Source organism: Trachypithecus francoisi, unplaced genomic scaffold (genome assembly GCF_009764315.1).
Source record: "Trachypithecus francoisi isolate TF-2019V2 unplaced genomic scaffold, Tfra_2.0 Lachesis_group0, whole genome shotgun sequence".
NCBI lineage: Eukaryota > Metazoa > Chordata > Mammalia > Primates > Cercopithecidae > Trachypithecus > Trachypithecus francoisi.
In genome coordinates, this window is record NW_022681453.1 from 134,577,480 (window position 1) to 134,591,516 (window position 14,037).

A 14,037-nucleotide genomic window follows, 5' to 3' on the forward strand; every position below is an offset into this window, starting at 1 on the left:
GCCGCCTACAATATTCAGTACAGTAACATGATGGACTAGTTTGTAGCGTAGGAGCAATAGGCTCTACCATGTATCCTAGGTGTGTAGTATGCTATGCCCTCTAGGTTTGTGTAAGTATGCTTGTCCAACCCAGCTTATTTTGCTGCTGTTCCCGTTGTGTTTTGTTTTAGTCTTTTAGCAGTCTAAAGGCATGGTTTTTAGTTTCTGTCTCTAGTGGTAAGTGGAAAAGAGGGATGAGGAAAGGTCCTTACTGATTCAACCAGAAACAGAAGCTAAGAACCCATGACTGTATTTTCTGCCTTGGACACCCCTCCATGATGTTCACATGACAAAATGGCCTAACAACACATTTCTCAGCATGTATCCCCTCCCTATTGTTAAGCAATGCATGACTGTATATCCTCCACGTCTCACACTCATGTATGTATGTGTGTTTATTTAGGAAGGAAATAACAAGGTCAACAAAGACTCCTTAGGCTTTAAGGTGGCTGTCAATGGACACTAATTTTGATATACTTTGATATACACATGCATACATATATGAGAGTATGAGACATGGAGGATAGCTTGAAAGCCTTCAATGCATATCTGCTGAGAGTTTCAGATAGTCTTCATGAATGTTCAGACATATATAACTTCAGTGTTGGTTCAACTGATGGCTTCAGTGGGGAACCACACAGAAGAGGTCGATTGAATCCTTAGCAGAATTGCAGCCGAGTTAGTTTTCCATTTGAAGAGTTTGAAAGATGGAGTTGAGATAGAATCTTAGTGAGAATATTAGAGAACTGTTGCTTATGAGACTTTTTCAAGCATAAGAAGGAGATAACAAGGGTAACAAAGACTTCTTAGGCTTTGAGGTGACTGTCAGTGGACACTAATTTTGATATACTTTGCTTTTGCTAGGGTTAGAGGTCATAGTGTACATTTTTGTTTGGCAGCACCTTTTGAAATGGTGGCCATTTTTCTATGCTGGACATTAGCTTTTTTGTTTTTCTCTTAAAATTTCAAATGTACTCCTCTGAAGTTTTGAATTATTTTCTAATGTGGACAAGAGTGACTGACTTCATTACAAAAATTAACTTTGGAAGTCTAAGAAGAGTGAATTTTTTATAGTCCTTAACTTAAATTTAACATCCATTCTAAGGATGATCTGAGTTCCTGGGAGAGTAAGATTTTCAGCAGGAGTAGAAACTAGAGCCAAAGAGGCATTTAGCATATTTCAGTACACTACTAATACTAATACTAAAATTAAGAATTTAGTGTAAATGCTGAATCCTGTCCAAGAAGTGCTAGTTATTACGTAATATAAAAGACTTTGAAATGTTTTTCCTATTTATAATTATGATGGTCTCTAATGTAGGACCAAATGAACAGTTAGTTAAGGCTCTAGTTAGTATTCATAACTCTACAGTACTGAGATGAAAAGTTTATGTTCTTAAGCTTTTGCAGACTTTTTTTCAGATATGTTATGTATCATATAATATGTAATTTATCACCATATTAGATAATGTATTAACTGCTGAATTCATGTTTCAAAAAAATTTTTTTGAGGCAGGATCTCACTCTTTTGCTCAGGCTGGAGTGCAGTGGTGTGATTACAGCTCACTGCCGGGCTTAGGTGAGCCTCCTACCTCAGCCTCCCAGGTAGCTGCGACTACGGGTGTGTGCCACCATGCCTGGCAAATTTTTTGTATTTTTTGTAGAGATGGGGTTTCGTTATGTGTTATTTGGAAATAATTATAGATTCATAGGAGGTTCTGACATCTTTTGTGGGGGAGGCCCTATATATGCATCACCTATTTCTCCCCAGTAGTAACACCTTACATAACCATAGTACACTGTCCAAACAAGGAAACTGACATTGGTAAACTGTGACATCCATAGAACTTATTCAGATTTTACCAGTTTTACATGCTCACATCTTCTCTCTCTCTCTGTCTCTGTGTGTGTGTGTGTTGTGTGTATGTATGTGTGTATAATTCTATACAATTTTATCACATGTAGATTTGTGTAACCTCCCTCATAAACAAATTCATTCTGATTATAATTTATTGTACATGTAATTCGTGATTGTCAGTATTTTGGTGTGTAGCATACAGTTTCTGAAAGAAAACTAAAGCACAGAAGATAATATGTACCAAAAGCACTAGTGTAACAGAAAATGTCTTTAAACTTATTATAAAGTTTCAAATGTTTCTTCTGTACATATTTTAGAGAAAAATAATGTGGTATGTAAGTACAAATAAATGATTAAAGTGTTTTATGTTTTATTCTCTCCATGTGTTTTCATGCTATTTTTTGAATATGTAAAAATGAATGGGTCAGTATTTATAAATGTTATTCTAAGACATTGTGTTCTTTACTATGCATTTTAAAGCCCACTTTATTGAAGTATGATTGACATATAAAAAACTGTGCATACTTAAGGTATACAATGTGATGAATTTGGTGATAAGTATATACCTGTGAAACCATCACCACCATCAAGGCCATAGACATATGTATTACCTCCCAAAGTTTTCTCCTACCTCCACTGTTATTATTTGTGGTAGAAAGTAACATAAGATCTACTTTTTGAGAAAATTTTAGGTCAGCTGTGCCGGCTCATGCCTGTAATCCCAGCACTTGGGAGGCCGAGACAGGTGAATCGCTTGAGCTCAGGAGTTGAGACCAGCCCGGGCAATGTGGTGAAACCCCGTCTCTACAAAAAATACAAAAATTAGCAGGCGTAGTGATGTGCGCCTGTAGTCCCAGCTACTCAGGAGGCTGAGGTGGAGGATGGCTTGAGCCCAGGAGGTGGAGGTTACAGTAAGCTGAGATTGCAATACTGTGCTCCAGCCTGGGCGACAGAGCTAGACCTTGTCTGAAAAAAAAAAATTTTTTTTAAAAACATTATAATACAGTATTGTTAACTGTAGGCACTATGCTATAGAGAAGATCTCAGTAACTTACTTAGCTCACGTGTCTGAAACTGTGTCCCGTCATGTGTTTTTTTGTTGTTTGTTTTGTTTTGTTTTTTGAGATAGAGTCTCACTCTGTCACCCAGGCTGGAGTGCAATGGCACGATCTCGGCTCACTGCAACCTCTGCCTCCCGGGTTCAAGCGATTCTCCTGCCTCAGCCTCCTGAGTAGCTGGGACTACAGGTGCGCGCACCACCACGCCTGGCTAATTTTTGTATTTTTAGTAGATACAGGGTCTCACCATATTGGTCAGGCTGGTCTTGAATTCCTGACCTTGTGATCTACCCACCTCAGTCTCCCATAGTGCTGGGATTACAGGCCTGAGTAACCACACCCAGCCCATGTATTGTTGTTAATTGATATTGATTTTTATAACAGAGTGCCAGGCACTCTGTGTGCAGTGGTTCCTGTTGCATATATCATTTGTATGCCAATAAGCAAGTTGTTCATAGGTTGGATTTTGAGATCCTAAACTGATCACTCATCTCCATTCCTGATCTTTTCCAGCAGCTTATTATTTCTGTGGGTGGGATGGTGGTGGGGTGGTGGTGGTGATGGTGGTACTGATGTCCATTATAGTGTTATGCATGCTGCGTGGTGAGAACACTTTGCAACATGCCATTATGATTTGTTTTTCATCATTTGTTTTATTTTTATACTTTTGCTTATTACACTGAATGAGACAGCTACTAGCCGGGATGATAGCAGAGCCTGCTTTTCTCTCTGAGTATACTATCTTTGCTTTGGATTCCTCCAAACATCCTAAAACACAGAGTGACAGTGTGGTGAGTCCTTCCACCGCTTTCTGCATTCCCTTTGTGGGGAAGCAAAGTAATTTGGCAATGTAGAAGCAAATCTCATGTTACTTGCCACTTACTATCTCTCAAAGTATCTTCAGTGTCCTGTTGCTAACCCTGCTCTAAAAAAAATCAGAGAGTAAATTGCTGAATTCTGATGGCTGGTGTGCTTCCTGATAGCTTTTTAACTGCAACAAAAATAACGCTGTTTTTGCTAATGTAGCTACTTTAGTAATGAAGCTGCCTTCACTTATTCTAACCTCTTTTTTTCCTAGGGAATGTTTGTTCATTAACTAAAAAAAGGTATGCAGTGCTAGATATCTCTGTTCTACTATTGATGGGAGGTTAAGAATATTTTGAGATGTGACTTAACACTTTTAGGGGAAAAGTTCGTTGTTATGTAAATCCATAATTAAACAGCATTGAATAGGTGGGTAGATTCTACTGTAACAGATAATTGCATCTTATTTCGCAATTACCTGTTTTTTATATATTAAACATCTGAAAGAAGAGAATTGTCTCATTTGTTTTCAACTGACTGATGTCACACGGTTTTGAATCCTGTATGTAATTTCATTTTAGGAAAGTGGATATTTTCCTGTTGAAAGTATCTGGTAAGCTCATAATGTAGCAAATTAGAATTTAGAGATGTTTGCCCAGTAAGGATAGCCTTTGGTGTTAAACACTGACTGAACTGGGATTGAGGTTTTTCTTTCTTTTTTAAAAAAATTGTTCCACAAATCTACTAATTACAGAAACAAAGTTTACAATGGAGAAATGTGGCAAACACCATCAGATTGAGGTTTTTCTAAACAATAAGAATTGATTTAACTTAATTAGGTAGCTGGTGATAGAAGTAGTACATTTCTGTACTTGAACCATGTAGCCAGTAAAGACTTGGTATGCATATGGCCAGTAGCAGTCTTAAATTACTTTGTAAACTCAGTTTTAGGAAAGAAAACAGCTAGGGAGATAATGGGATTTCTAGTGATGCCTTAGCTTGGGTCTCAGGGAAAAGTGGTCTCTCCTTGGCTCTGGCTACAAGTAATATCTCATAGTTCTTAAAAACTGATTTGGGAGGGAGTCAGAAGTTCCAGTTAGAGAGACTTACTGATTTACTGTTTTGTTTATTTATTTATATATATTTGTTTGTGTGGGGTCTCATTCTTTTGCCCAGGCTGGAGTGCAGTGGTGCAGTCACAGCTCAGCTACCCTATACCCCTGGGCTCAAGCAGTCCTTTCCTCAGCCTCCCAAGTATGTGGGACCACAGACATACACCACCATGCCCAGCTAATCTTATTTTAATCTTTTTAGAGAGACAGTCTCACAGTATTGCTCAGGCTCATCTTGAATTCCTGGCCTCAGGTGGTCCTCCTGCCTCAGCCTTACAAAGTGCTGGGATTACAGACATGAGCCACTGTGTCTGGCCCAATTTACTTTGAAAAGCATAAAATGATATTGCTTTATATTTTCATGTAGTAGTAATAGAAGCTATTAAAGAGAAAAAAAATAGAAAAGGTTCTCCTAGGGTCACTTCCGTAAGTATATAAAAAGTCATTTGTATTGAGTACTTATTCTGTTGTTGAAAATGCTATTAATGTTCAAGTGGAGGCTTTAGAACTTTTTTTTTTTCTTTTGAGTGAGAGGGTCTCGCTCTGATACCCAGGCTGGAGTGCAGTGGCCCAATCTCGGCTCACTGCAACCTCTACCTCCTGAGCTTAGGTGATCCGCCCACCTCAGCCTCCCAAGTACTGGGACCACAGGTGCATGCCACCGTACCTTGCTAACTTTTCTATTTTTAGTAGAGATGGAGTTTCGCCATCTTGGCCAGGCTGCTCTCGAACTCAGGCTCAAGCAATCCACCTGCCTTGGCCTCCCAAAGTGCTGGAATTACAGGCCTGAGCCACCACACCCAGCCTAGTCAGAAACTTATTTCTCCCAGTGGAACAAGGGAAACCATAGCGTAGCCCATATTAGAATAAAAATTTAGTGAGGGTCTAATCCATTATAGGCTCGCTAGGCACTGACTTTTCCTTAGTTAAGTTTTTTGAAAAATGCAGCTGTTTACCCCAAATTCTAAAATTACTGTAACTTTGGTGCTCAGCAGTCAATTCAATGGTTGTTGAAAGATTGAAAAAGGCCGGGCGCGGTGGCTCAAGCCTGTAATCCCAGCACTTTGGGAGGCCGAGACGGGCGGATCACGAGGTCAGGAGATCAAGACCATCCTGGCTAACACTGTGAAACCCCGTCTCTACTAAAAAATACAAAAAAAAAACTAGCCGGGCGAGGTGGCGGGCGCCTGTAGCCCCAGCTACTCGGGAGGCTGAGGCAGGAGAATGGCGTAAACCCGGGAGGCGGAGCTTGCAGTGAGCTGAGATCCGGCCACTGCACTCCAGCCCAGGCAACAGAGCGAGACTCCGTCTCAAAAAAAAAAAAAAAAAAAGAAAGATTGAAACAATATGTAATTGAAGACAAGCCTGGCAGGGAACCTGTGTGTGCTTTTAAGTTGAATATACTTTAAAAGAGTTTTTATCTGATTTTCCGCAGTAGAAAGTCTTGGTGGGTTTTGAGTATTGACATGTATTGAGCTAGTTCTGCAGGCACCTCCCTAGGAGAAAGCCTTCAGATGAAGCAATTGCATAAGGATTTAATATACATTTATTGAGCCCTTACTACTAGTCAGGCAGAATGTTAGGTCATGGGGACTAAGATGAAAATGGTAGCGTTCTCACCATGGGACGCGTTTACCTGTGTAACAGACTTGCACATCCTGAACATGTATCCCTGAACTTAAAAGTTGAAGGGAGAAAAAAAGAGAAGAAAATGTAGGGCTCTGTCTTCTGAGAGTTTATAGTTTACTTTGGAGGCAAACATGTCCACGTACACTGAAAGTACAAAGGAATTAAGGCTTCATAGAAAAAAACACACACAAACACACAGGCATAAGGAATGTGTTAGCCTTCCAGGAACCATATAAAGCTTCACATACAGAGCTTCACAAAATTTGAAAGCTGAAAGATGAACAGAAGTTTGGCAGAAATGGAGAAGGCATTACAAGTAGTGACAGGTCTCTAATTTTACTTCTAGAGATTCCTAATGTAAATTTACAGGGCAACTTAGGCCAATACTTTTCATAAGCTGTCCTGCATTTACTTAGATATGTGGTTTAATACAGAAATTGAAATACATATGTGGGGAGAAGTTTTTAAATGTTGTTCTCTGTGTGTTTAATAGGGTGATATTTCTGACAATTGTAGGGTAGCTGGTTTTTTGTTGTTGTTTGTTTGTTTGTTTTGAGGCGGAGTCTCGCTCTGTCACCCAGGCTGGAGTACAGTGGTGCCATCTCGGCCCACTGCAGTCTCTGCCTCCCAGGTTCAAGTGATTCTCCTGCCTCAGCCTCCCAAGCAGCTTGGATTACAGGCACTCGCCACCATGCCTGGCTAATTTTTGTATTTTTAGTAGAGATGGGGTTTTGCTGTGTTGGCAAGGCTACTCTTGAACTCCAGACCTCAGATGATCCGCCTGCCTCGGTCTCCCAAAGTGCTGGGATAGGTGTGAGCCACTGAGCCCGGCCAGTGTAGCTTTTTTTTTTTTTTTGAGGTGGAGTCTCACTCTGTCGCCCAGACTGGAGTGCAATGGCGTGATCTCGGCGCATTGCAGCCTCCGCCTCCAGGATTAAAGCGATTCTCCTGCCTCAGCCTCCCCAGTAGCTGGGACTACAGGTGCATGCCACCACGACGATTTTATAAAAAATATAATTTTTATATTTTTAGCAGAGATGGAGTTTCACGATATTGGCCAGGCTGGTCTTGAACTCCTTACCTCAGGTGATCCACCTGCCTCGGCCTCCCAAGGTGCTGGGATTACAGGCATGAGCCACCGTGCCAGCCCAGTATAGCTTTTTTGTATGGACCACAATCATGTGTCAAGTCATTTACTTCAAACAGAATATGGACTCTTGCTGTCTTCCTCTTAAGCTAAATATTTTGTGGAGCCCCTTCATTTCCTTTCTCCATAATTGGTCCATTAATTTTCAATATATTAACTGGCCAAGAGAATTGTTGATCTCTGTAAAGTATATTTTGTATTTTATGCAGTTGTCCCCAGCCTTTTTGGGACCAGGGACTGGTTTCGTGGAAGACGGTTTTTCCATGAACTGGGGGCACAGGGATGGTTTTGGGATGATTTGAGTGCATTACATTTACTGTGTACTGTATTTCTGTTATTATTACATTGTGATATGTAATGAAGTAATTATACAACTCACGACAATGTAGAATCAGTGGGAGCCCTTAGCTTGTTTTCCTGCAACTAGATGGTCCCTTCTGAGGGTGATGGGAGACAGGGACAGATCATCAGGCATTACATTCTCATTAAGACCACACAACCTAGATCCTTCACATGCGCAGTTCACAGCAGGGTTCATACTTCTATGAATATCTAATGTCATCACTGATCTGATAGTAGACAGAGCTCAGGTAGTAATGCGAGTGATAGGGAGCAGCTGTAAATGCAGATGAAGTTTCGCTTGCTCACCCACCGCTCTCCTGCTGTGTGGCCCCGTTCCTAAAAGGCCATGAGTTGATACTGGACTGTGGCCCAGAGATTTGTGACCCCTCTTTTACAGTGTGTAGTATATTACATTTTTAGACATAGAAGGTATTCATTGTGATGTTACATGGATAGATGCCGTGTATACAACTGGAAGATAAAAGTTAATTCCTATGTTCTCCCAACCTTTCTTCCCTATCTAACTTTAAGGAAGTGTCTTAGACTGATAAAATTTGATAGCTTTTTATTAGAGGGAAGAGGAGGTACTTAAAGTTTGTCTTTATTAGGGAAAAGTTGAAACATATTACAAAAGTGGAAATAGTGTTGGTACAAGAACCCCTCCCCATATCCATTACCCAATGCCAATAATTAATAACTCATGGCCATCTTGTTTTATCTATTACCCTACCCCCACACTTCCCTGACTACACCACTACCATCTTGCCTACTTGTGCAGCTCCCCCTGGCTTCCCCACTCCCACCCCATTGGGTATTTGAAGCAAATTTCAGAAGTTCTGTTCCATCAGTAAATATTTTGGTACATATCTCTAAAACAGTGCTTCCCAACCTCCAGGCACAGGTCCATGGCCCGTTAGGAACTAGGCTGCACAGCAGGAGGTAAGAGGCAGACAAGCAAGTGAAGCTTCATCTGCATTTACAGCTGTTCTCCATCACCCGCATTACCACCTGAGCTCTGCCTCTTGTTAGATCAGTGATGATATTAGATTCTCATAGGAGTGCGAACCCTGTTACGAACTGCGCATGCAAGGGATCTAGGTTGCGTGCTCCTTATGAGAATCTAATGCCTGATGATCTGTCGCTGTTTCCCATCACCCCCACATGGGATCATCTAGTTGTGGGAAAACAAGCTCAGGGCTCCCACTGATTGTATATTATGGTGAGTTGTATAATTATTTATTATATATTACAGTGTAATAACAATAGAAATTGAGTGCATAATAAATGTAATGCAGTTGAATCATCCCAAAACCATCCCTGCACCTCTGGTCTGTAGAAAAATGGTTTTTCATGAAACCCGTCCCTGATGCCAGAAGTTGGGGACCACTACTCTAAAAGATAAAGATGTCTGGGCATGGTGGCTCACGCTTGTAATCCCAGCATTTTGGGAGGCTGAGAAGGGCAGATCACCTGAGACCAGCCTGGGCAACATGGGGAAACCTTGTTTCTACAAAAAGTACAAAAATTAGCTGGACATGGTAGTGCACACCTGTAGTCCCAGCTACTGAGGAGGCTGAGGTGAGAGGATCCCTTGAGGCTGGGAGGTTGAGGCTGTAGTCAGCTGTGAGCATGCCACTGCAGTCCAGCTTGGGCAATAGAGCAAGACCCTGTCTCAGAAAAAAAGGATTAAAAAATTTTAGCCACAATATTATTTATCACACCTAAAAATTAGTAATTTCTTACCTTCAAACTACCTAATCAGTGTTCAAAAAGTAGAAAATACCTTTGCAAAACTGCAAAATGCAAGATGTAACTACTGAAACATAGTAGCAGGCATTTGTTGGAATGGTTTTGTTTAAAACATGAAAGTTATTTTATCATGAGTTACTTCTATAGTTCTAACTAATTTTAGTTAGTGAATTATAAATGCAATGTAGAATTTTGAACCTCAAAGAATCTCATCTAGTATCATGAAATCTATGCTAGTATGATGTAATCAGTAGAATGTTGCTTAACTGGGAGCCTTTGGCATACCAACAGAACAGAACAAAACAAAAATCTTTCACATCTGTAAGAAGAGGTTTTTAAGTTCTTCTGAAAATTATCATTATTTCATTTAGATTGCTAACTTCAAATGAATGAGGCATTACCATTTCTTGCTGTCAATATATTTTTCAGAGCTTAGCCCAAATAATTTTGAGTATTATTTTATTGTAGGAAAAAATTGACATTACTTCCTTTTCTGGATAGTTTTCTGTTTGAGTGAGATTTGTTCATTGATTCCCTGATGTTGATTTTTGTTATGGGGGAAAAACTGGGGACATAATGAGAAGAGGTATGTGACTAGCTTGAAATAGGTTTTGCTACATACTAATCTTTGCTGTTGAGTTCTATGTATTACAGCAAAATGAATTTTCTAAAATACTTACCGTACTACAATAGTTTTGCCTTGCATGAAAACATTCTAATAAATGAACAATTACTAATTTTGTTTAGTAGATAAATGTATCTAATAGGCCTTGGTGTATGGGCTTTATTCTTAACAGTTTTAAACCTTTAGTTTTTTGTTCTTTTGCTTTACAATGTTTCTTTCTTTTTCTTAGAATGCATCTACTCATGCCTCGAAATCTCCTGACAGTGTTAATGGAAGTGAACCAAGCATTCCTCAGGTCTGTTACTAATTGTTATTTTAGAAAATAACAAGTCATTTCAGAGTGTTGGTTAGTCTATATTAATTATTAGCATCTGACTTCACATTGAAATGGTGATGTCCAAATATTCAATACAGTGTATATGGTAAATACAGGTTTGCTCATGGTTTCTTGGAAAAAGTTTTAAATGAAAGCAGGATTGTATTATTTCTCATTTTAAAAATTAATGCGAAGCCAGGCACTGTGGCTCATGCCTGTCTGTAATCTCAGCACTTTGGGAGGCTGAGATGGGCAGATCACTTGAGGCCGAGAGTTCAAGACTAGCCTAGCCAACATGGCGAAACTCTGTCTCTACTAAAAATAGAAAAAGTCAGCCAGGATTGGCACATGCCTGAAATCCTAGCTACTTAGGTGGCTGAAGCATGAGAATTGCTTGAACCCAGGAGGCATACATTGCCGTGAGCTGAGTTTGTGCCACTGCACTCCAGCCTGGGTGACAGAGTGAGACTCTGTCCAAAAAAAAGAGGATAATAATAATTATGAGAAAGTAAAAACTTTTTGAAAAACTGTGATCTGAGTTTATAGTTATAAAAGATCATGGAGGTAGCCATATTGAGAGACATACTGAGTTATATAAGGTGGAAGGGGAGTATGAAGGAATGAGATCTTTTAAAGTATTCTCTAAAGTGTATTTTACTACAGAGTTTAGGTTGTCCTTGATTTTAAAAAGTCACTTATAGAGAGGGGCTCAAGTCTTTTTTTTTTTTTTGAACCCTTCCAAAAAAGAAAAAAAAAAATCACTGTGATAGCAGGCTGGGTGCACTGGTTCATGCCTGTTATCCCAGCACTTTAGGAGGCCGAGGCGGATGGATCGCTTGAGACCAGGAATTCGAGACTGGCCCAGCCAACATAGCAGAACCCTGTCTCTACTGAAAAAATACAAAAATTAGCTGGGTGTGGTGGTATGCACCTGTAATCCCAGCTATTCAGGGGACTGAGGCATCATAATTGCTTGAGCCTGAGAGTGGAGGCTGCAGTGAGCTGAGATTGTACCACTGTGCTCCAGCTTGGATGACAGAGTGAGACCCTGTCTCAAGAAAAAAAAAAAAAAACCTTGTAATAGCAGTGTTGGAGATGAACATTTGTTTACTTTGGTTTTAGTGATGACTATTATCATTATCCTGGCTGTTCTTAGTAGTCCCTAATGTAAAATAGTAGTATTTCTAATTCTGCGAACCCAGGGCATGAGTCTAGACAAGTTGATTTATGAGCTAAATGATTCGTGAACTAAATTACATAGACAAAACATTCGGAAGTATTGTCTAACAAATGTTTAAATGAGCTTCCCAAACTCCGTGGATGGGTGTCATGTGAGCTTAGATCCTCATAACTGTCAGTGAGGCTGGTCAGGTTCTGGGAACAGCCCAAGTCCCTAGGTCTGTTGACTCTGGTCTTGAGCAGCCACTCCAGTTAATCCCAAATTCTCTACAAATACATAATTTTCTCTGTTATAGGTTCCATGAAGTAGGGGTAAAATATTGGGAGGCATCAGTCTAAACAGCACTGTACTGAACATATCCAGTGATCTTTAAATAATACTATTACAGAGTATGATTTAAAATGTATATTTTCTTTTCTTTTCTTTTTTCACTCTTTGCCCAGGCTGGAGTGCAATGGTGTGATCTCGCCTCACTGCAATCTCTGCCTCCCAGGTTCAAGCGATTTTCATGCCTCAGCCTCCCAAGTAGCTGGGATTGCAGGCTCCTGCCACCACGGCAGGCTAATGTTTTGTATTTTTAGTAGAGACAGGGTTTCACCATGTTGGCCAGTCTGCTCTTGAACTCCTGACCTCAGGTGATCCAGCCACCTCGGCCTCCCAAAGAGCTGGGATTACAGGCGTGAGCCATCGCACCCAACCTGAAGTGCGTATTTTCTTCTCTCATGGAATAGTCCAAAAAGACTATAGTTATGAATGCAAAAACTTGAATGAGTCAACTTTATAACAAATTCAGAATTTTAATTTAGACAAAGAATGAATGTAGGTGATATTCAGGAAATAAGCTCACTGAGGGCTTTGCGTTTTCTTAAATATTACAGATATTTTCTGAAAAAATAAAATGGTATTATTGTGTACTGTGTATTAGACATATATGAAACATTTTACATATATGATCTCATTCATTCTCATAACAAAAAGATGTCTTCCCTCAGTTTTTTTTTTTTTTTTTTGAGACAGGGTCTCTCTCTGTCACCCAGGCTGTAGTGCAGTGGTGCGGTCATAGCTCACTGCAACCTCAAACTCCTGGGCCCAAGCAGTGCTCTCACCTTGGCCTCCCAGGTGACTGGGATTACAGATGTGAGCCATCACATTTGGCTTGTTTACTTTTATTTTAAACAAATTTCTGAAAAGTTGATTTTGGGTTTAGCAAATTAAAAACAGTGTATATACATGAAGCGAGGGGGAAATGCTTACTATGTTTGAGCATATTGACAGCAGCAGGAAACCATAGTTCACTGCAAGGTTGAAGACGTAGTAGAAAGCACACCCTAGAGTTCTTAAAACATAGCAGCCTGTGGACCCTCTTACGTCTGGGGCAAAGTATCCTACACAGATTGAATGTCCCTAATCCAAAAATCTGAAATCCATAATGCTTCAAAATCTGAAACTTTTTGAGTACCCACATGATGCCACTAGTGGAAAACTTCACACCTCACCTTGTGATGAGTCGGAGTCAAAACACTGGTGTACAACATAGTTTATTCAGTGTTCTCAAGGGAAAAAAGACTCTTCCCCACCCTCTAGCTGTAAGATTATCTTTTCCAGGCATACCCAGATTCTCTCATACAAGCATGTCCACAAAGGGTTACACAGTGGCACATGTGCAGGCCAGATGGCGCCAAGGGCAGGTTCCCCATGATGCTCCACATGGGCCCAAGACTTACGTGCTTTACTTGCTGTGTTTTTTTTTTCCTTCTTCTCTGCTCTGTTGTATAAAGATTGGTTGAAAATGTCAAAAAGGCCTTCAGAGGCCCAGCATGTTGGCTCACGCCTGTAATAATGGCATTTTGGGAGGCTGAGGTGGGCAGATCACCTGAGGTCAGGAGTTCGAGACCAGACCGGCCAACATGGTGAAACCTCCTCTCTGCTGAAAATATAAAAATTAGTCTGGTGTGGTGGCATGTGCCTGTATTCCCAGCTACTTGGAAGGCTGAGGCACGAGAATCACTTGAACCTGGGAGGCGGAGGTTGCAATGAGCTGAAATCACGCCACTGCACTGCAGCCTGAGCAACAGAGCAAGACCATGTCTCAAAAAAGAAAAAAAAAAACAAAAATTAAAAAACCATCCAGCAGAATGCCTCCCCCTCCCTAGTGGACCCATTTCCTGGTCCCTCAAT

At 40.4% G+C, this 14,037-nt stretch overlaps 1 protein-coding gene across 6 annotated transcripts in view; it reads left to right on the plus strand.

Moving 5' to 3' along the window:
• The window catches only part of GOLGA4 (golgin A4), a 120,120-nt gene that overhangs the window by 19,856 nt on the left and 86,227 nt on the right, over nt 1-14,037 (plus strand). For 4 of the 6 annotated variants that reach the window (XM_033212019.1, XM_033212020.1, XM_033212021.1 and 1 more), the window contains exons 3-4: nt 3,648-3,746; nt 10,593-10,658. In XM_033212019.1, the coding sequence (XP_033067910.1) occupies nt 3,648-3,746; nt 10,593-10,658 (165 nt within the window). The remainder of the gene's footprint in view (nt 1-3,647; nt 3,747-10,592; nt 10,659-14,037) is intronic. The other 2 variants (XM_033212023.1, XM_033212024.1) reach the window with 1 other exon arrangement.